Source organism: Trachurus japonicus, chromosome 7 (assembly GCF_045865225.1).
Source record: "Trachurus japonicus isolate A0001 chromosome 7, Traja_1.0".
Lineage (NCBI taxonomy): Eukaryota > Metazoa > Chordata > Actinopteri > Carangiformes > Carangidae > Trachurus > Trachurus japonicus.
Window position 1 is genome coordinate 1,138,887 of NC_140913.1, and position 23,628 is coordinate 1,162,514.

At 43.9% G+C, this 23,628-nt stretch overlaps 2 protein-coding genes across 3 annotated transcripts in view; both read right to left on the reverse strand.

Moving 5' to 3' along the window:
- The window catches only part of mfn2 (mitofusin 2), a 43,346-nt gene that overhangs the window by 8,347 nt on the left and 11,371 nt on the right, over positions 1-23,628 (reverse strand). For both annotated transcript variants that reach the window (XR_015036124.1, XM_085780716.1), the window contains exon 12: positions 23,238-23,342. Coding sequence is in view for 1 of the 2 variants with exons in the window: in XM_085780716.1 (XP_085636842.1) it covers positions 23,238-23,342 (105 nt within the window). In the remaining variant the exon portion in view is untranslated. The remainder of the gene's footprint in view (positions 1-23,237; positions 23,343-23,628) is intronic.
- On the reverse strand, positions 1,987-5,062 carry LOC146983913 (E3 SUMO-protein ligase ZBED1-like). The gene is made up of 3 exons (XM_085780717.1): positions 3,944-5,062; positions 3,230-3,468; positions 1,987-3,109 (listed from the first exon to the last, which is right to left on the reverse strand). The coding sequence occupies exons 1-3, from the start codon at positions 4,860-4,862 to the stop codon at positions 2,288-2,290; spliced, it is 1,980 nt and encodes a 659-aa protein (XP_085636843.1). The 5' UTR covers positions 4,863-5,062; the 3' UTR covers positions 1,987-2,287.

Here is a 23,628-nt window from a genome sequence, read left to right on the forward strand (position 1 = left end):
CGAAAATTCTGTTTGTGAAGTGTGACTCTGCATTTGTGGATCACCAATCATACACACGCATCTCTTTCCGCAATGACGTATTTCTGAGACAATCCTGCCGAGATCCACACAGATCCACAAACTCACAGCTGCTGATTCACAAAGGGCCGCTCTCCTCACCAGGAGGGGCAGTGTTGGCGAGTAGCTGGATGAAAACTAACGAAGAAGACTGCTACTGGCTTATCTCGAGAAATTATTTTAATTCCCACTGTTAATGCGTCACTTTATTAAGTTTTAATGTTTTTTCATGCGATAAAGTAACTGTTTAGACCCCCAATATGCGGTTAGTTTGTCCAAATGACGCCTCTTTGGAAGTTTGCTCCGCCGTTCGCGGAGCAGTGAAGCTCCATCTGTGGAGCAGCTAAGCTAACTAGGCTACCACTGGACGAGCGGTCTATCACAGAGGCTACCGCCGGGCTGCTGTGGTGGTCGGCCGGCTAACCTCCGCTGTCATCCAGGTCTCCCCCGGCTCGTTTTTTTCCCCCGGAATGATGAAGCTGGTTAGCCAGCCCACCGCAGCAGCCCGGCTGCTGTTTAGATCTGATTAGATGTTTAGATGTTAGACTGTTTAGATCCCCAATATGTGGTTATTTTTATACAAATGACGCCTGTTTGGAAGTTTGCTCCGCCGTTAGCCTAGTTAGCTGCTAACTAGGCTACCACCGGGCGAGCGGTCTATCACAGAGGCTATAGCCGGACTGCTGTGGTGTTCGGCCGGCTAAGCCGCGGCGTCTTCTCGGGGGAGAAAACGAGCACTTCAGTAAACCGGTTGCTGCCTCTGGATGAGCAGATCATCACAGAGGAGGCAGCCGGGGCTGCTGTGGTGGTCCGCCGGCTAAGCCGTGGCGTCATTCCAGGGGAGAGACCAGCCCCAACCCGGTTGCTGCCTCTGGATGAGCGGATCATCACAGAAGCAACAGCCGGACTGCTGTGGTGTTCGGCCGGCTAAGCCGCGGCGTCTTCTCGGGGGAGAAAACGAGCACTTCAGTAAACCGGTTGCTGCCTCTGGATGAGCGGATCATCACAGAAGCAACAGCCGGGCTGCTGAGGTGGTCGGTCGGCTAATCTGCGTCGTCCTCCCAGGGGAGAAAAGGAGCCCATCAATCTACCGGCAGTTTTTTAGAGGTTTACCGCCGGCTGGATGAATTATTTTTAGGAGATAAATGTTGTCTCATTCAGTGGTGTAGTCTGTAGGCTATATCAACAAACAAAACTATTTAGTCTATGATGGGCTATGTACAGTCACCACCGCTTCAACAATAAATAAATGTTTTACAATGAAACGGTCAGTCAGTTGACATTAACAATGCAGGTCGTTTTCTCCCCTGGGAGGAGACCGCGGCTTAGCCGGCCGACCACCACAGCAGCCGGGCGGTAGCCTCTGTGATAGACCGCTCGTCCGGTGGTAGCCTAGTTAGCAGCTAACTAGGCTAACGGCGGAGCAAACTTCCAAACAGGCGTCATTTGTATAAAAATAACCACATATTGGGGATCTAAACAGTCTAACATCTAAACATCTAATCAGATCTAAACACAGGGGTGCAAACTCATCAGGGGTAAAAAAGGTGACAAGATACCGACCCCCTATTGGGGTCCGGGGGCATGCTCCCCCGGGGAAATTTTTTTAAAAACCAACTTTAAAGGTGAATTTACAGTCAATTTTAGCATGAGACTGGGGTCCAGATTTACTCAGGTTTGCACAGCTTTTGCTCCTGTTAAACCTGCACAATCTGTCTCTCTGTGTTTGGTTTTGAAATATGTGAAGGGGGTCTTCAGCCTATGCAGGTGTAGCATGAGCAAAAGCTAGAGCTGTGCGATATGGATTTTTTTTTATATCCCGATATAGACAATTTTATATCCCGATAACGATATATATCCCGATATATTATTTTGTCTTAACATTATATATGAAATGAATGGCAATTTCTCTTATCTTTTCTCCTTTTATTTACCAAACACATTTAATTCCATACAGTAAAAAATACATAAAAAAAATAATATAAAACACAAATATCCAGTGGACAAATGGTCCACATAATAATCAGTTTCAAGTATGTAGTATCAAGTATAAAGTGCAAAGAAATGATGTAAACAATGTTGCTTCAAGTAACATTCAGGTATGCCTTTCAAGTAACAACTAAAAGTGCTAATTAAGTGTAAACTGTTTGAGAGGTTTAGTAGGAACACAACTTTGTGAAACCTCTTAAAATGACATGACATTTTTTTTAAATGTTTTGTTTCACATTTTTCACAAGTTGAGAGCTAAGAACACAAGCTGGTCAACTTTTTCAGGCTTGAGACAAGTTCTCTTACATGTAACAATGTTCCCACTCGCACTGAAGACCCGCTCTGACGGAGAGCTGGTTGCCGGGATACATAGATATTTTTTTGCAAGCTTAGCTACTGATGGGAAGTTGGCCTCATGCTGCCTCCACCATACAAGAGGATCTTCCTCTGCATCCAGGTCAGCTGACTGGAGATACATGCTGAGCTCCAGTTCAATGGATGCTCTGCTTGGCCTCGAGGTGCTTTGGTCTGTGGCTGCTGCTGGTTTTTTGAAGTAGCTCGACAAACTCTTCTTCACCTTCTTGGCTGCAGGAAGCACGGTTTCCCCCACAGCAGCAGCAGGGACAGCAGATGCTGGAGTAGAGACTGCTGATGCTGTTATTTCACCTCCAGCCACCAGGTGCTCCATTTCTGCAGCCGCACTTGTTTTCATGAAGTCGATTCTCTCTTCTTTTGTGTAGGCCATTTTAAAGCGCGGGTCAAGGAGCGTGGCCATGTCGAGCAGCTTCTCAGTGGTGTCGTCATCATATTTCTCACTGAGGTATTTTATGATGCCCTCTTTGATGGTTTTAGTGAGAGGGGAGTCATCTTCCTGAGACTTGAGGATTTCGTGCTTGAAGATGTGCAGTACAGGTTTAACATAAGACACACTAACATAATTTTCTCCTGACAAGGCGTCTGTAAATTCCATGAGAGGACTCAATGCCTTATCCATGGACTCCAGAATTTCCATGTCTTGCCAGGAAGGGATCAGATGTCTCACCTTCTTGTCTTGGCGGAGGACCTGGCAAATTCATTCAAATGTTATTTATATAGTTCACACTCAGAGTGCTTCACAGAAAACAATTAGCTACATAACAGAGCACACATGCATGCTTATGAAATATAATATATTTTTAAATACCTGTGCAAGAGCTTTCTCCTGCTCGATGAACCTGCTGATCATCTGTTGCCGTGAGCCCCATCTGGTGGGGGTCTCACTCTTGAGCTGGTGGGTGGGCAGGCCAAGGTCAAGTTGAGCCTTCGCCAGGTCACGTCTTCTCTTAAAAGAGTTGGAGATGGCACCGGTCACCTGCTTGCAGATCCCAACTGCACGTTTCACAGCCGCTTGGGTTTGAGGAGGAGGTGTTTTCAGGCTGTTCTCTGTTACAGAGAGAGGATACAGAAGAAGGTGCAAACTTTGTAAATAGTTAAAATTAAAACATGTTTGGACAGCAGCAGATAATTCTAATATAGCTATTTCATATAAAATGTATAGATCAGCGTAACTATACTTTGGTATTTTTCAACAAAAACAGTTTGAAGGCAACATTTTACTCTAAACTTAATGAATTATCTGCTTTTTAAATTTAGTTTTTAGTTTGGTTTAGTTTTGTGAGTACACAATATTGTTCCAGTTAGTTTTCAAGTTATTTAAAGTCTAGTTTTTATTTTTATTTCAGTTAACTAAAATGTTTTTATATTGTAATAAAAAAAAAAAAAAAATATATATATATATATATATATATATATATATATATATATATAAACATGTTTTAACAGTCGACAGTCGAGCAGGTAATTACACAAACATTTCAAAGCATATAATATTAACTGAATGATATTGAACTCCACTCACCTATGGCCAGCTGCAGGCGGTGCCCAAAGCACTGTAGTCTGTTCCACTCGTTCAGCTGCAGTGCACTGATGTTATTGGTTGCATTATCTGTGGTCACACAGATGAGCCTATCTTCATGGAGCTCCCAGGACTCAAGTGCTTCTCTTAGGGCTGTGGCTATCATCACTCCCGTGTGGTCTTCGGGGAAATAGCTCGTCTGTAGGCACCTGCTACTTAGTACCCACTCACTGTTGATGTAATGAACCGTAAGGCTCATATACGGCTGTGTGACTCTGCTCGTCCACAGGTCGGTCGTCAATGCATAATATTCTACATGTTTAAGTTCCTCTTGAACTTTAGCACGGCATTCTTCATACAAGCGGGGCAACTCGACATGACTGAAGTGTTTACGATCCGGCATATTATACCTGGGGTCAAGGGTTTTGACCATTGCTCGGAAGCCCTTCTTTTCCACAGTGTACACAGGGGCCATGTCAAGACATAAGAATTTAGAGATTGCCTCTGTGATTTCGCAGTGCCTTCGGGACTGCTTTGTATAGGGGGTGCCTTTGGCGAATGCCTCTTTCAGGCCTGTTTGGTTGTCTTTTTTCTTTTCTTTTTCACTGCGCGGTTCTGGGTTAGGTCGGACTTTCAAGCTGTCGTTGTACTGTTTTTCATGCCGTGTTTTTAAATGATAGAAGAGGTTTGTAGTGTTCGAGTCCCTCGTAATCACTTGCTGGCGGCATATTTTACAAATTACCGTGCTCTGGTCGGTGTCATTCTTTTTAAATCCAAACCAAAGCCAAGCGACAGAACTTCGGTTCCCTCTTTTTGGTATCAGTTCCTCCTCTGGCTCGTTTCCCCCTGCATTCTCAACAGGTCTGTCCTCCAAACTTTCCTCCGAACTCACCGCCCCCTCCATGTTGTTGTTTGCATCCATCTCTCCTCCTGTGCATGCTGCAGTGCCAGTGCCGTAAAGTCGCGGGTGACGTAAATGCCGCCGCAAAGTAGTGGCGAGGTGCTGCAATTAGAGCCCTCTCTGATTAATGTAGTTAAAATTACGATTTAAACGATAGACGGCTCTTTCGTACGGTAGACGTTTTTATATCGTACTACGATATATATCGTAATATCGCACAGCTCTAGCAAAAGCTGTGCAAAACTTGGAGAATCTGTCCCTTGATGTCCATCAGATGAACCTTGCAAACCTTGCCTTCAAACTAAATCAAATGTAATACAGACTGATTGGTTCATTGTGAAACATTTATTTATTGATGTAAATGTGTTTTCTGTACGTAGGCTATGCTCCTAGGCAGCGCTGCTCTTTCTGTCCAATAACACACATGAAGCTTAAAAATGCCATAGACTAGTACATAAAACATATTAAGCTGCAATATGTATTTAAAAGATGTTCAAGCAAACGGTTCGGTTCACGGTTTTGTGGTCATGGTTTTCGGTTCGGTTTCGTATACTTTGATCGTTGGGAAAATCAATCATGTCTTGTATATTCAGGTTAAAACTTAAAGAATGAGGCAGTCTGACATCTGATACATCATTGTGACAGTCTGAGGTTAAAAGTAGTGAGATTCTGGCGGCAAGAGGAGACATTGATAGTTCCAACATGTTTTAATTTATTGGGCAAATAAAGTTATCTAACAAATGCTAAGAACAATTAGATATTCACTGAAATATATAACCTATATTTATTAATTGTGGTTCTTACAAAAAATATATCTTATAAAATATAAAAGCTAAAATGTCTCTTAAAGCTCTGCCCCTTTAATTAGTGCATAGTAAATAATTTAACTTTAGCCTACTACTTTTACAACCACATTATTTACCAGCAACATAAAGTGAAACAGAGACAGAGGTGTCCTGCCACAGTCAGTCAACCTCCTCCTCCTCCTCCTCCTCCTCCTCCTCCTCCTGCTGCTGCTGCTCAGGTCGCGCTGCAGCGCTAATAAAAGCTAAACGCGCTAATCGCTAATTGGCCGCGATCGCGATCATCACACACACGCGGTCCCATACAGCACCTACACAACACTGCTGGCGCATCTTCTAGCTCCGACTCTTTCACTCGCCATGCTCACAAAGTCGCGTTAGTTGGTCTGTATTAAAAGTGAAGCTTCAGGTGTGTATTGCTGGACAGAAGAGGAGCGCTGCCACCACTCGTTGTCATCCAGATAAGCTGCATGCGCCTTAAAGAGACAGGTGCATTGGCTCGGCTTGCCTCGCCTCGCCTCGCCTCGCCTCGCCTCGGCTCGCCGGAACCCCCCCCCCCCCCTCAATTTTTTTTTTTTTTTTGCGGATTTACACGAATCACACAAATGACCAATTTGGGATCCAAAACGGCGAATTTTGCCGAAAGGTGATAAGTTTGCACCCCTGTAAACAGCAGCCGGGCTGCTGCGGTGGGCTGGCTAACCAGCTTCATCATTCCGGGGGAAAAAACGAGCCGGGGGAGACCTGGATGACAGCGGAGGTTAGCCGGCCGACCACCACAGCAGCCCGGCGGTAGCCTCTGTGATAGACCGCTCGTCCGGTGGTAGCCTAGTTAGCTTAGCTGCTCCACAGATGGAGCTTCACTGCTCCGCGAACGGCGGGGCAAACTTCCAAAGAGGCGTCATTTGGATAAACTAACCGCATATTGGGGGTCTTAACAGTTACTTTATCGCATGAAAAAACATTAAAACTTAATAAAGTGACGCATTAACAGTGGGAATTAAAATAATTTCTCGAGATAAACCAATAGCAGTCTTCTTCGTTTTCATCCAGCTACTCGCCAACACTGCCCCTCCTGGTGAGGAGAGTGGCCCTTTGTGAATCAGCAGCTGTGAGTTTGTGGATTCTGTGTGGATCTCGGCAGGATTGTCTCAGAAATACGTCATTGCGGAAAGAGATGCGTGTGTGTGATTGGTGATCCACAAATGCAGAGTCACACTTCACAGACAGAATTTTCGGTTTTACAAATGGCTTTTTTGTTTTTACAAATGGAAAATTATACATTTACAAATATACAATATATTTACAAATACACATTTATTTGTAAAAACCAAAATACAAGTTACAAATTAGAAATTTGTATTTGTGGATAGCAAAACACGTGTGCAAACCAAGGAACATTTGTAGATCACCCTTTGTGGATAGCAAAACACGTGTGCAAACCAAGGAACATTTGTAGATCACCTTCTGTGCGTTTACAGATATTAATGAGACAAAAATAACTCCATACGTTCTTTCTGCAGTCAGGTTAAAGCGCACATCCGCCTTGTTGCTAAACAAATAATCCCTCTATATCAACGGAGGCAACCGTGCTTGAGCAGCTTGGGTTCGAGGTGGTGTGAGTGCGGGCAGCGGGGGACAGGGGAGGGGGCATTCGGGCTTCAGCACGGTACAGAACAACTGGCCCTATGAGTGCGCCCTTATTTGTGGCCGCTGCCAGCGCCACACGGTTGGGTCCCGAGAATCGGATGGAACCGGTTGTAACGTTTCGATTCCACCGGAATCGTTCAGAATTTTTAATTTCGATTCCTCTAAACGATGCTTTAGCAATTTTCATTCACGCTGACTGCCGCGCCGACCGCCGCGCTGACCGCCGAGTCCGACCGCCAGTAAAACAATAAAGTTATGCCTGCACAGACCACCCACAAACCACGGCGTTAAGCAGGCCGACACATATTGATTTTCTATTTTTTGCCGGTGTGTAACATCTTATTTCCTCGCAGCGCACCTATTCACTCAGCCCCTCCTTTACCTGCTCTCTCTCTCTGTCACACACACATTGACAGCGGACCTGTCTGTGAACTCTCCCTCCTCTCCTACTCACTGAAGCCCGTTTAAAACAGAGATCCCGTTTTATTTCCTACCCCTCATTACGCTGGCGTTGCTTGTTTACATGGGGCTCTCCCTCACAGAGACGTCCAGTCGGCTCCGTGGCGACCTTCTCTGCTGCCGGTTTAACGGCGGAACAACGATGCTCCGCATTCCGTGTTCTGTTCGTATGTGTTAGATCGGCTGGTGGAATCATTTTGCACCAGAATAAAAGGAGCTTGTGTCAAAACATGAGCATCCGCGAGAGAAAGGATTGTTGTTGGTGCAGAGAAGAGGCTGGCTGAAGTGATCCACAGTTGGGGGAAAAAAAAACAATGAAAAAGTTGGCTGAAAGTGAAACACTTAAAGCAGAAGTAAGCGATCCGGTCGTTGTGAGTAATGCTGCGTTCCAGGCAGGCTTTTGAAACCGTAAATTACAGCTTCAAGTCACAACTAGGGCTGCCACAAACGATTATTTTGATAGTCGACTAGTCACCGACTATTTTTCTCGATTAGTCGACTAATCGGATCATACGTAAATTGAATGTAAAACATACAGCTTATCGCACCAGCATGCAGCTGCCCTTATATACCATCATTAGCTTTCAGCTTGAAGTGTTTAAGGTAAAAATAAAGAAAATTAAGATGATAGTTCATTAAACTTTTAATGAAATATGCACCTTTAACTGTAGCATAAAGTGCAAACAGCTGAGTAAAATAAGGATAAGGCACTGGCCTAAACAACACCAAAATAAATACTTAAAGGTTTTTTGTCTTTCCTTAATTTGTCTCTGGCATTAAACATAACATTTAAATAAAATGAGGTGGACACCTGAAACTAAGGAATTGTTCACAATAATAAAGTTTTGGTAGGCCTATCAATCAAATATAACTTGTGCTCAGTGTAAATAATAGGAGTTTTTGTTAAAAAAAAATCAAATAGTTTATAAGACAATCGTCTTGTCTGAAAAAATGTAAATGTTCCCTTTTTACTGTCACAGAAGGAGAAACATAGAAAGACTCAACAGAAAGTTCTGTGTGAAACTGTCAAATGAAAACAAGTGAAACTGAGGTGCAGCTCAAACTCTGCAAGGTGCGGACTGTGATGAGAAGCTACTGGAAAATATTGACGTAGATTTACGCCGGGAGAGAAGACTTCCTCGTTAAGATGAGCGCTCATTCCGTGACCAGGACGCTGTGACCAGACGCGGTAACGTTCCAATCAAGGCCGTAGCTACCATTGAGGACACCGAGGTCATGACCTCGGTATTTTTTTCGGCCTAATGAATGGAAAAAAAAAAAAGTGCAAAGTATTAGGGAGGACAGATGGAAGGTGACTGAGTGACTCCTCTCTTGTCCAAACAATTCCGGTAGGCCTATAATGCTCTTGTTTATTGACGCCCTCACGTACGCTGGTGTTTGTTTACTGGTCGCGGGAAAAAAGGCGATTCATTCGGAAAAAGCGAGTGATACAGCGCGTCGCGGAGCCTGTGTGCATGGAGGAGAAGGCTACTGAGTGAGTTGGCTCTAGATAAACTGCTCTTTCCAACCAGTTGTTACACTGTAAACGTTTTGTACATACGTGCACTTGAAGCGCTGTATTATTTCGGGACGGAACCTCATGTATGCGGAGAAAACAGCTGTTTAATAGGGTCAATTCAGCGCCGTATACTGTCTGTGTCCTGCACTATGCACTAGTTGAGCTAAGTGGGGGAGAGCAGAGACCTCTTTCCTGCAGATACTATACTGAGGAGGCATCTGCACTGTCCATTCTTCCATCAACTTTATGTGAAAAGCACAGTGACATGATAAATTTTATGTTTACAGACAGGGGCGTCACTAAGTTTTAAGGACAGGGGGGGCTTAGCCCCCAGGAGATGCACAAGATGTGAGCATATGTGGTGCACAAGCACAAATATTTCACAAACAAAGACTGTGAAATTGTTTCTAAAAAATTTTGGACAGATTTAACAAAGAGCATACGGTGTAAAGTTTAGGCAACCATTAGTTTTATTTCAGTCTTTTTTATTTATTTATTTATTTATTTATTTATTTATTTAAAGAAAGCTAAGACCGGTGAGATTACTACAGACATGTCTGGAGTAGGCTACAGTAGAAAATGTAAATTTTTCATCTCTGCCTAGTAAGAATACTAACAAAAATCACATTAGAGTAAAATCTACCTTTGAATCATGGGATATCAGGCAAATGAATAAGTAATGTGTAGGCTAACTGTGTAAAAGTAGATGCTAAAAAAATGAACCTGAGCAATTTTGCAGCTGTTTTATTATCAGAGATACGTATATCCAGGTGGAATTTGACCTTTGGAAAACTAATTAGGCTATATTTCACTAATAGCCTGTGTCATAATATTCACTCCATCCAAATACAACTGTTTTTGGCTCATTTTGATTTCACCTAGACCTCTTCATATTTTCCCATTCAAAGAAGACCATACAACCGAAATGAAGTTTGACACAATATTTTACTAATAAAAAATATGCATAGAAATGTGAAATACTACATAGCTAAACAACGTGAATAACCAATTATAACACAAACCAAAATTTGCTGCAACAAGGAGCAGTTAGATGTATGTTTGTGGTAACTATAAGGAAAAGCAAACAAACTTCCTGGGCCTGTTTCAAAGTGAGGAACACAGCTGACTCTCCAGAAGGAAGTCACCCAAAAATAGTAGGCTATAGCTATGGTAAAAAAAGAGTGCACACTTCACCCTAGAAACCTGTTAATCTTTATGTTAACAACCAGGACCATCACATTGCATTTCAGACTTTGTTTTTTCGAGCTGGAATTAAACTTTATAATATAATATTTTTGTGAGGAGCTAGTCTACTGTTTGTAATAGGTGGTGTGTTCTCATCAGAATTCAGTGAAGTTGGGTCTTCTCTGGATGATCACTAGTGATGATAATATCATAAAAAATGGCATTAATCTAATATGATGTGTGTAGTTTTTATCTGTCAAAGTGCACCAGATTGAAGCCTTTTAATATAAAATTGCTCCAAATTTCTGACGCCACCCCCCCGCGCACCACGACTATGACCTCGGTATTTCAAAAATCCTGGCCACGGCCCTGGTTCCAATATTCTCCAACACCGACTCTCAAAGTCTGCGGTTTTATTTTTAAATGACGGACGGCTGTTTTTCAGTCCGTGATTTAAAACGGTGGAGCGGCGGTACCGCTGCTAGTATCGCTTCTCATTTAAAATGACGAGAGAGAGAGAGGGAGGGAGAGGAGCGGCGGTGGCAGTGGCGGCGGTGGCAGTGGCGGCGGCGGCGGCGGCGGGGGGGTTACACCGGTGCCGCTTGATGAGGGACAAGACAGGTAGAGAGAGAAAAGAGAGAGACCACCTGTAAACTCACCCTGAGTGAGTGAGTGAGTGCACATGTGGTGGGCGGCTGCAGCGGTGGGTGCGTGTGTGGAAGGTGCCCCAGCAGTTTTGAGAGAAAAACAAAGTTTAAAAAAAAGAAAAGAAACGACGCATCGACTATTAAATTTGTTGTCGACGATTTTAATAGTCGACGTAGTCGTGACTAGTCGACTAATCGTGGCAGCCCTAGTCACAACTTACGACTTTGTAGCGTTCCAGGCAACCCACTCGTGTTTTTCCGACCTGTTTTACCTGTGAAAGTCACTATAACGGCCACTCGTAACTTCCGACCCGTGAACTCGTACCAGATCGAACTGGTACGACTTCACAGGTCGGAAAAACACGAGTTACGAGTTGCCTTGAACCAGTGATGTTGATAGGTTTTCAATGTAGTGAGTCCCCGGGACCCACAGGTGGTGAGTTGAGTGGGTCCCTGGGAAATTCAATGGGTCCCGATTCCCCAGTTAAGTGTAATGTATTTCTTTCTTATATTATTCTATTTCTTAAATTTTATTGTGTTAAACTCATTTGATGGTGGTATGATATGGTTATAATAAACAGATATATTCATGTATGTTTAAAATGTATCTGAAATTAAACAAATAAAATTCCAAATCTGAAAAGTTTATTACAAAACAACTGTCACAGTGGCATGACATTCAAATCAAACAGCATTTTTGTAGCAACATAAATAGCAGCAAAATAAATTACTAAAATTCAAATCAACACAAAATGATGTCTCTATGGTCTATTCATTAGATTCACATGACGTCACTGTGTTTCTGCGCCACCATATTTGTGTCCGAATCAGGTCAATCTGGGCACAGATCACAGCATGTCACGTTACCAGAACAAGTGGAGTAGTAGGAGGAAATCAGCAAGAGACCGAAAATTGACGTTATTTGAAAGATGCCAGGATTATATTGTGCTGTTGACTGTGATAGCAGTCGCGAAAGAAACCCCGGACTGCAGTTTTATTCCATCCCAAAAGACGTAAAGTTATAGGCGGAATAAATGGTTGACTGCAGGCAGTCTACTGTATCAGTGGCAGCATGGGCTGTGAAGTCTCACAAAAAGAGGGGATTCACTTTTTTTTTAATAACATGGATATATTGAATTCTGCATTTTGATTACTTTCTTATTAATTACTCACTGATTCTGCATTTAGGGTCTTTTATTTCTGTATAACAGACCGTTGCTAAGTAAAACGGGCCGTTGCTAGGGACGCCGCTCTGATCAGCGGAGCAGGGCAGAAGAACTATCAAGGGTTTTTACCTTGTGTTTCATTTTTACCAGCTTCAGACTAATTGTGATGTTAGATAAATGACTTGTAGCTGGTTAGAGGGAGAGTGGAGGCTTTCTGCCTCCCTCACCGCTGCTGGAAACCAAACCTGCGATCAGAGCGGACAGAGCGGACGGGCCAGCGCAGCGTCACAGCTGTGACCAGCTGTGTCTGTGCCACCGCGAGTCCGTGACACAAACGTGTCCCGTATCGTAACCTCTTATGACAGACAGGTCTACATAAATGCGCATATTGTAACATTTACATGATAATTCATCAATCTACTGATTGATTATCAAAAGCTCGTTGAAAACAACTACACACGAGTCGACCGAGAGGAGGCTGAGGAGCAAACAGCGGAGAAGTGACCGGACTAAGGACTTTGATCAACATTACGTCTCAAATTAATTAATTAATTCATAAACTGTGTAATAAGTGGGATAATATAGGGTTTGTCTGTTGTTATAGAGATATAAACCCAGACAGGATGTATGAAACCCTGTCATTTTGTCAAGAAACTGTCATTCCATCCTGCGGTTTGCATGCTGTCATATGAGGAGACCTGTCAAATCGGACACAAATATGGCGGCGGTCCCTTCGACGTGACGTCACTGTCATGGTAATGAGAATTTTCTTTTGTTAAAATCAGCACTTTTATTGAAAATTTTGGCACTATTCATGGGTTGCAGAGTCAATAAATTGAATAAATCTTCTCATCTGAACATCAACTAGCCTCAAATGAACTGAGTGAATCACTGTGAAACTTTTAGTGTATTTAGCTACTGTATTAGCACAAAAATGAAACATAACTAACACAGTGAAAAGTCTTCTGAGAAAAATGAAATGATGATGATGATGATGATGATGATGATGATGATGATGATGGTGTATTGTAAGCAGCTTAATGTGAATCAAGTCTAGAGCATGTCATGATTACTTGTACTTCATAGTGTACAGCTTTCTCTTCTTGACCTCTTTCCATTTGGCCAGTGCCTCTTCAAAAGGGAACTCTGACCTTTTGGGCCCCAGGCTGACCTTGAGAAGCTGCTCTTGATGTTCTGATGACAGCCTGTTCCTGTGAGGGGTGAGGATGAGGTTCTGAGCAGAGAATCCTCGTTCGCAGCCAGCTGTATGCACAGCCAGGGTGGTGGCAAGTTGAGCAAGGATGGTGAGGTTGGGGAAATCTTGCAGGTGATATTTTGTCACCAATGCCCAAAGCTTCCACATGCTGTCTCTGGGGTAGTGCTGTGCTTGTGCTTTGACAACTTTCTTCACCAGGGCCCACTCCTCTCGAGTTTGTTCAGCGTTGATGAGGGGCTGGGTTGTCATCTGGTGGTCCTTGGCACCCTCTTTCCATTTGTGGGTTTGCTCATGCCCATAGTGGGTAATAAGCAGTTCTAACTCCTCCTCTCCATAGGCCTTCAACTCTTCTTCACTCATGAAGCAGATGGGACGGAGACTCATCACACCAAACGCACACAACAGCGAGGTGTTTGGAAACCTGGAGTGCATGTTGCTTATCAAGCTGTCAATAAATCTGATGCACAACTGAGTCAGATTAAATGTGGCTTTTGTGATTTGATGCTCACCCCTGTACATGTTGCCCTGGATGTCGCTGGCTAATGCTGTGAGGTTGGGAGAGGTCATTTCTTTGATCTTTTCCAGATGCTTGATGGCAAAGTCCAGCTTCACTTTTACCAATGCAATGTCAACGTTTTCTGTTTGCAGGAACTGGGATAAGATTGTAACAGGGGCCATGGCATCCATCATCAGAGCAGTGATGCTGATGAACTTCACTGTGCCAATCTTTTTCTTTAGGCCGTTTGCCTTTGGGTCTTTGCTGATATCCTGGGTCACTTCAGTGAAGTATGTCAGCAGGCTGTCAATTGTCCTGTGCACAGTTTGAAGAGCACTGTAGTAAGATAGCCATCGGATGGAATGCAGCTCCTTGTAGGTGAGCACTGGGTCTTCCAGCAGTTTTTGTATTTCTCTTATTTTGGCTGCTCGTTTGGGACTAGCACGGAAGTAATAGAACAGATCAGTCAGTAACTGCTGATGCTCTTTGAGATCTGGTATTGCCTTTGCTGCTTGAGATGTGCACAAGGCCAGGGAGTGGGCAACACAGTGCACATTCACCATATGGGGGTTGGACCGAAGCAGTATGCCTGTGCAGCCTTTGTTTCTTCCCGTCATGACTGCAGTTCCATCTGATCCCATGCTCATCACTTTGGTTAATGGGACATCCAGCTCTGACATCACTTCCTGGATGCATTTTGCAATGCCTGCACCTGTTGTATCCAGACACTCTTTATTTGCAACAAAATGAGTGCTTGGTTGAAATGTTTCAGTATCAGTGATTTGGACATATACAACAAGGCGTTTGTGGTTGGTGATGTCTGTAGACTCATCTGTGAGCACAGTCACAAATGGAGATGCATACACTTTCTTTTTTAGCGCTGCATGCACAGTGTCTGCTATACTGGACAGCATTTCTGTGGCTGTGTATCGTGAACTGTAAGATACAGCTTTTTGCTGCAGAGGTTTGAGATCTGGGACACCAACCTCTGCCAGAAAGTTGTGTAATGACTCAAACTTGGAAAGGGGGACCCCCTCCTGGGCCATCCAGTGAGTGGTTTTTAACAGCACCAGCGCTGCTTTGTCCTGCTGACTGTCCACCTTCATCTGACTTAGTTCCAAGTCTTTTTGTAGAGCAGGAATACTGAGACAGGCCTGATGTTCTTTGCTTAAAACATGGCGAGTGATGGTGGAGTGCTGATAGTTGGAGCATTTGTTTGATTTGTGCATAGATGTGCCTGTTTTGTTGTAAGTAGTGCAAATGTCACAGTACATGAAATTGTCATCTGAAAAGCGCAGCCATTTGTATGTGGTGAGCCACTGCTTGAGAAAAGTTCGCTTTTTTTGGCAGGAAGATGCAGAAGGTTGAGGCACTTCTTTTGCAGTGGGCTCATCAGGCTCAGTAGAGGAGGAGGCAGAAGTAGGCACAGGCAATGTTGAGGTACTCTCTCTAGGCTGATCAGAGCCAGGGAGGAGTGCAGAGGTAGTGGGAGCAGAAAATACAGCTGCAATAGTCTGCTGACCTGCAATAGGTTTTATCTTTTTCTTTGGTGGCATTTTTGCATTCTCCTTTACCTGCTTACGCGAGAAAAAACGGGATCTCGTTGGAAGCGCGATGTATGCGCAGACGCCGTTTGAGCATAGCAAAATGGCGGCTGCCGTTCTGTGTAGTTTTCATCACCACGCCGGATAATGTTTTATTTATTTCATTACAGCACGTCCCCTAAACGTTAAAACATAATCGACACGAACGAGCACAACATCGAGCAGTGGAAACGTGGGTTTATTTACTATGAAGTTTGTATTTTTAATTGTTGAAATGAAATCAGCGGTGACGGGCTAGTTGTTTTGGTAGCGGCTAGCTTAGCATGTCGCGATACTTAGGGGATCACGTCTGCGCCGAGTAGATGCGCAGAGAGTTGAAACAGCGCTTGTCCGGTCTGCTAACAACAAGGTTTCTTTTGCCAGTTACTGCGATTAAACACGAGTTGTTTAAAGCAGAAGTAAGTGATATATTTGTGTTAATATAAATCTTAAATAGTTATATCTTCAGACAGCAATCACTTACATAGAGTGTTTGGTCTGAAACACGGGTCTGTCAGTCCCTCTGCTCTGCTCTGAGCCGAGGAGAAAACATTTATCGTATCCTACAGTTTTTATCCAATGAGGAGAGAGAACGGCATGCAGGGCTGTGTGTGCAGCCAAGGAACGCCGTGAATGTGGCGACGTAGGGACGAGGACTGTTATGGTGCGTTCAAGGAAACTCGTATTTTTCCGACCGTGAAGTGGTACCAGTTCGATCTGGTACGAGTTCACCGGTCGGAAGTTACGAGTGGCCGTTATAGTGACTTTCACCGGTAAAACAGGTCCGAAAAACACGAGTGGGTTGCCTGAAACGCTACAAAGTCGTAAGTTGTGACTTGAAGCTGTAATTTACGATTTCAAAAGCCTGCCTGGAACGCAGCATTAGCGAAAACGACCGGACCACTTTCTTCTGCTTTAATGTTCACAATGTATCGTTTTTAATGGGGAAAATGAGGTGCGTCCCCGGGACGCACGGATAGTGAGTTTAATGCGTCCTTTCAGATTTTAATGCGTCAGGGACGCAGGACGCGTACCTAGCAACATCACTGTTGAACGCACCATAACAGTCCTCGTCCCTACGTCACCACATTCAGGCGCATCCCTTGGCTGCACACACAGCCCTGCATGCCGTTCTCTCTCCTCATTGGATAAAAATTGTAGGATACGAGAAAAGTTTTCTCCTCGGCTCAGAGCAGAGCAGAGTGACTGACAGACCCGTGTTTCGGTCCAAACACTCTATGTAAGTGATTGCTGTCGGAAGATATAACTATTTAAGACTTATATTAACACAAAAATATCGCTTACTTCTGCTTTAAAGGGGTAAAGTCACTTTGTGACTTGTTATTTGACACAAACTGTAGCCTAAAAATATTAAAAATTTACCAAATATTTTGTATTGTGAAGTCATTTAAATGAATGTAATATTAATTTGATATAATGTAGGCTATACCTTCAAACATTTAGACCCATATCTGCCAGCACCACAAATAGAGTCTAATTCTGTGGGAAAAATAACTCAGGTTCTCCCTCATTTTAGATCATGCAGACTTTTTTAACCCCCATTTTTAAAAGAATCGGAATCGAGAATCGATAGGAATCGGAATCGTTCAATTTCAAACGATACCCAACCCTACACATGGGCTTTGCCTTTCAGCAATCAAGCGCTGTTTTCGTCAAAGTTAAAAACAATAACAGCAACAGCTGTGGGCAGCTGAGATCGCTGTGCCGTCACCATAGAAACGCAAGATGCATTACGGCTCTTCACAAAATACCTTTCAATGGAAACACCCGCAAATGGCAATTGCACTTTTTCGAAGTTTCAGAAATATCGCTTTTATTTTGCGAAAATCTGCAATGGAAACGCAGCTAGTGACAGGTCTGTAGCATACGTCTTGACCACATGTCAGCTGTTCAGCTGTAACAGAGGAAACTCCGCTGTTCTCCGCTCCACCGCGACCAGCGCTTTTTTTTCTTTCTCTTCAATTAAGCTCCAGTAGGATAGCCTACTGTAAACCAGCTCGGGTCCGGTGTGTTTATCAAAGCTTGGTCACCGTGCTGAGGCACCGGGTCGGTTTGAGCTGCGTTTAGGCTATATCCTCAGGCAGTGATCAACGTCGGCGGCTGCACTGCAATGCCCCCCCCCCCCGTGATTCGCACTATGGATGTAGCTGTGGTACCTGCAGCCGCCGCTCCCGGTGAGGTCGAGTGGGAGAGACGCTTTTTTTTTTTTATTATTAAAAAAAAAAATTCACCAAAATATTCCTACACCGGAGGTCTTCAAGCCCTGCCTTTTTAATTTGTCCCCTAGTGATGCACCACCCCCTGAAAAGTGGTCAATCATTTTCCAGGTTTTTAAGGACACATAGGAACCCTTTCATACAGCTGTGCACAGTAACTGTCAATGTGTCAAGTGTTTTTAACAAAAACACTCAAATCTATGTTTGCATTTGTATTAGACTCTGGACTCTGTGTTTGTCCAGGTGAGTGTGACTCTTCTGGCCTTTGCTCATCTCCTCCTCCTCGTGTGCTGGAGGCTTAGACAGCAGCAGCCTGTGTGGTCTCTGTGCCCATCCAATGAGCTTTGGCGAGTTGAATGAGAACATCACGACACAGTGTGGACCGCTCTTACATAACACAGATTAGTTGAGCTTTATACAGGTCCAAAGCCAAAAGGAGGCCTGAGATGAGCTTTACACTCTGCTGCATGTAGATACCAGACTGACAGATGTAGAGAGGGGGGGGGGGGGGGCAATGGGACTGATGCTGTTGACACGGGGGGGGTTTCAGAGCACACAGAAGTCACCATATTCTCATTCAGCATTATAGTCTATCCTGTTATTATCCTTATAGTCATGCTTTACATAGAAGCATGATTGACTCAGGGGGGGCTCAGACACTGAGGGACAGACCAGGGGTCAGTTGCATAAACGATGCATACACACAAAAACCATTTCCTGCACCTCACACACTCCTTTGACCATCTCAACACACAGTTTTCCAAAGTAGTACAAGAGTTTCACCGTTTCCTGCCATTTGTTTATGTTTCACTGGAAGCCCAACGCTTCAACGATTGCAACTGACACATATTATTTTCCGACAGACTAACTCAGTTTATTTATAAAGCACATTTAAAACAACCTCGGGTGATGATAACTATGACTTGACCTTCACTTGGGCATGTGAAGCTTGGTCATGACTCCACAGATGCTGCATCAGGTTTGAAGTGTAAGCTGTGACTTTTTTTCCAGTGAGCTTTGCAGACAGGCGACTTACTCCGGTCATTCTTGGTGTTTGCCCAGTTAGCACTAGCCTCGTAAACCAGCCTCTCGCGGAAATGCATTTCATTTCTCGGGAGAGTCTGGCCTCATCCCCCCTGCAAGCGTTTGGGGTGGGCGGGAGCTAGGCGGGAGTAGTAGCAAAGACGGTTTAATATCTTTGGTAGTAGCGTTGACAGACAACCCCATTCAGCCAATCAGCAAGTTGGTGTAGTGACGGGGCTTTGCACTAGGGATGGGGCAGATCCGATCCAGTATCGGTATCGGGTACCGATACGAGTGTAATTAATGGATCGGAAAATTCCGATCCCATCTGCACAAATTTCCGATCCCTGAAACACATGTGCTTTCATGGTTGTCTGCTGAAATGATTCCAAAAGTTACTTCTGTTGGCTACTCTGCTAGGTGGCTGCAAAACTGTGGAACGGATTTCCTGAAGGAGGCGTGTGCCGTGTGTCAGTGAGGCAGAGAGATGAGACAAGCCCCAGTTCAGGAAATACATTCCGCTGTTTGCAGCCTGCCGAGCCACTGGCAGCAGCAGCCGGGTAGCATTGAGCAGCACACATGTCCGCTGTTTGTAAATATTTCATGCTCGAAACACCGCAAAGCAAGACAGCAACGTGCAATGTAGGGCTGGGCAATAAATCGATTAATTCGAATTTGTACTTTACATCGATTTATTTAAAAAAAAAACAATTTTCTAAAGCTTGCGGAGCCGCGGTGTGCTGTGTGCAGAGCGACCCCGCTGCAGCGGCGGTGCTGATAGAGCGGAGTTTATGTTGAACAGGTAATCTTTGTTTTTATTGTGGAAGTTGTGAATCCGACACTGTTACTCCGCATTCAAAGCCGTGTTTGGTTTCTGCAGGCAGGCTTGTTGCTCTGCTCTGCTGAAGGGGGGTGTGTCGTTAGGAGGCTCCGAGGGGAGGGCCACGAGCTTGGGGGGGAGGGTGTGTGTGTCTGTGTGTGGGGTGCTTTTTTCAAAATTTTCTCATAATTTTTCAGATCGTAGACCAGGGTTGTCAAACGTGCGGCACGCGGGCCAAAACTGGTCCAGCAGGGAGTCCAATCTCACCCTCAGAATGAATTTGCCAAGTGTGAAAATTACATAGAAGACAGAAGAGGCATATTATTGTTGAAATTGCACATATATTTTTATGAAGAAATTTCAGATTGTTCATAATATGTTTTGTAAAAGAATAGTTCATTAACTGTAAACATCTTATAATACAAAGGGAAAAGTTCTTCTTTTTATTTATACCTTATCATGCTATTATTCTACTGCTCTGGCCCACTTGAGATCCAGTTGTGCTGTTTGTGGCCCCTGAATGAGTTTGACACCCCACGTAGAACATAGCTTTAGGTGGGAGGGGAAAATCTAAAAAAATAATTGAATAAAAAAAAAAAAGCTCTGGTATCGGAAAAGTATCGGTATCGGCAGATATCCAAATTCTTGTATCGGGATCGGATCGGAAGTGAAAAAATGTGGATCGGTGCATCCCTACTTTGCACCAGTCGGTCCCTGATTGGTCAACGTGCTGTGTCAATCACAGCGGGCGACGCTGATTGGCTCGGCCTTCTGAGAGTTTCAGTCCAAACGCTTAGAATGGGGATGAGGCCAGACTCTCCCTCGGAATGAAATGAAATGCACTTCCGCGAGAGGCTGGTTTACGAGGCTAAGTTAGCACAGCCTCCATGTGCACGTTAAGTTGGTGCACCACTGGTCTAACTGTTTTCATTCCATGTAAGCTGTGCCAAAAGTAATGTACCAGTATAATGTCCCTGAACCTTTACAATTCCAGTTCCACAAGCTCGACTGAACAGGCTGAGGAACTCTTTTGTCCCTCAGTCTGTCAAACTGTTAAATCAGAGTTTGGTCTCTAAATAGACCCTAAGGTTCATGCACAGACTGAGCACTGGGTGTTGCACCAAGACACTTTGTAATGTTGGATTTATGTTGTGAGGAGTTAGGAGGTAGTTTGTGTCTTTCTTAAATGTGACTTTTGAGGGTAACATTTATGCTTTCTGTAAATGTATGTTTTTTGTATTTTGTTATCATTTATGTGAAACTTTGGACGTCATGGGACGCAAGACAAATTTCAGAGTGATCTGATAATAAAGTATAATCTAATCTAATCTAATCTAATTACATAACAGTGATGTTTCAAGCACAGCTTCTTTTACAATGACAAATAGCTTCTATTCTATTCTATTCTATTCCATTCCAATAGTGAGACAGGTTGAACTGCAAGGCTTTGTAATTCTGACAAAAAGAACATGTGTAGATCCATGACTAAAACTAGGGATGTGCATGGTTGCCCGAGTACTCGAGTAGGCAATCTGCTAATCGTTATGAATTATTACCCGGTTAACCTAGGATTAAAAAAATGGCATGTTAGAGCGCAGTCTAGCGTCTGATCAAACTACATACCGTAATTTCCGGACTATTGAGCACACCTAAATATAAGCCGCACCACCTACATTTTAAAAGAAAATGAATTTTGTACATACTATATAGGCCGCACTTGAATATAAGAAGCAGGTTTTCATGTTGAACATGAGATATTTACACAGAAAGACAGTACACGGAAGATTTGTGGAACTGAGCAAGTCCGCTCGCTTTTCCTCTGTTCTGGTTACGCTCCTCTCCTCCATGCGCATCTGTTTACAACGAAGCCGGCGAAAAATCAATAAATGGAGCGGTGGCTAACGTTACATAACATATACGATGTTACGGCGTGTGTGTTTGTGTAGTCTTAACCGTCATAAACAAAAGATTACGGGTTACGGAGCGCGTTTGTGTCGCGGTGTGAACGCACCTTTACCCGGGTAAAGGTGCGTTCACACCGGACCTTTTATTTTTGTCGCTGGCGACAAGTTTACATATTAAGTCAATGCAAACGAGCGACTGAGTGATTAATTGCTCAAGCGGAAAAATTGCTGGGGCTCCGAGCGACAGCGACCGATTGGCTGCCGTAATCTATGCGTAACTACTGTATGACAACTACTGAAATCATGGAAACATAATACAACTCCACCGGTCCGGCAGAGCAAAGCCAGCTTGACGTTGTACGGCGCTTGTGGGACTTCCACAACAGGTAAACAGCGGCAGCAGGTACAATATCAGCCGTGCTGGACCAATACAGACAGGAAGAAAAGAGCGATTCCGAGCGAGGTGAAATTCCTGACGGCGACAAAAATAAAAGGTCCAGTGTGAACGCACCTTAAGGCCAGGTTAGGTTACTCAGTTAGAAAATTATTCTAAATGCCCATCCTTAACTAAAACTGTGTGCAAGTACAGAACCAGATGATCATAGTTTAATCATCCGGGTTTAACAGAGAGAGCACCATGTCCCAACTGTCAGTGACAGATCTATGTGGATAGAATTAATGTTTATAGATCCAACAACCACCAGCAGAGACTCCTGCTGTGAGTGAGAGCAGGCTCAGTTATGACATGCTGACTCAGACCAGCTGATGGCTACAAACACAACAGCTGACTGCTGACACACACACAAACACACACCCTGCACCTGCAGGAGGGGGAGCACAGAGAGGAACAGGGTCCCCCTGTCATTCACTAACAGAGGGTGGACCCACTATACAGACAGGTTCAGTAGGTATGATGACTGTTGTTCCAGCCCAGTCAAGTCCACATTAAAGGGATATTTCAACATTTTGGCATATTGGCCTATTGCTATACTGTAATCCCAATAGTTTTAGGAGTAGGTTCATTACCGTTAATTAATTATTAAATAGCCGGAAATACAGAGCTCACGTCTCTGCCCCTCTTATCTAAAAACAGCTTGCACTGACAATTAAAAGAATAGTTCACCCAAAATTCAAATTGCACTCATTATCTACTCACCCTCATGTCGACTAAGGGCTGGGAGAAGTCAGTAATCGCACTTACGCCGGCGCAAATCTCGTGAGATTTGGACGGACCAGGAAGAGGAGCTTCCGCTACAAACAAGCTTGAAATATAGACTTATTTAAATTTTTTTGGAACAAAAAAGAACAATTTCGCATTTCGGGGCTTCAATACCAGACGGACATTACATACGAGCAGCATGGAGGTATTTGGATGTTTTTTGGTGTGTGTCTTTTTGTTACGAAGACAGTTGGTATCCATTTGCAACCGTTTTATGGACATGCACTGCTACGCAAAGACCCCCTGTAACTCAGAGAAGCCACGGAGGACTCTGAAACTTCTCCCAGCCCCTAGTCCACATGAGGGGGAGTAGATAATGAGTGAAATTTCAATTTTGAGTGAACTATTCCTTTAAAGTTAATGAACCTACTGCTATGACTATAGAGCTTATGGCAATAGGAGAATTTGCCAAAATGTTGAAATATCCCTTTAAGGACTAAGCGATGTGCTGAGTGTGTGTTGAACTCACATTCTTGTAGACCTTGAGCACCACTGGTGATGGGTGGAAGTCCATGTGGTAGTCGTCCACCAGCACATGAAGCTTCCTGATCTCCTCTGCCATGGCATTAGACACCTGAACATGAGCAGAGAACACAGTGAAAACCACTTCCTGTTGAGAACGTCACCTCAATCTCATTGGGTTAGCTCTGACTGTTTAGCTTATAATAAATTGGGATGCCACACATTCATCGTCAGCACAAAGATTCAGGAGGCAGCTTACAGTTTTTCTTGATTGCTAAGACACATTTCTCGAAAGCTGCTCTCCTTTTCTCTAAACTGTGAGCACAAACCCCAATTTTCAAGCTACATTCACAAAACCTCAGACTCTTCTTGCAAAGCTAAACTTTCACCTCGTGTCA

Bases quoted from the DNA above. Each gene is read 5' to 3' on its own strand.
- LOC146983913 (XM_085780717.1), bottom strand. From the start codon at position 4,862: ATGGATGCAAACAACAACATGGAGGGGGCGGTGAGTTCGGAGGAAAGT. The intron at 3,469-3,943 runs GTGAGTGGAGTT...TCTCTGTAACAG, and splicing joins CCGCCTGCAGCTGGCCATAG to AGAACAGCCTGAAAACACCT. The intron at 3,110-3,229 runs GTATTTAAAAAT...TGAATTTGCCAG, and splicing joins AGGAGAAAGCTCTTGCACAG to GTCCTCCGCCAAGACAAGAA.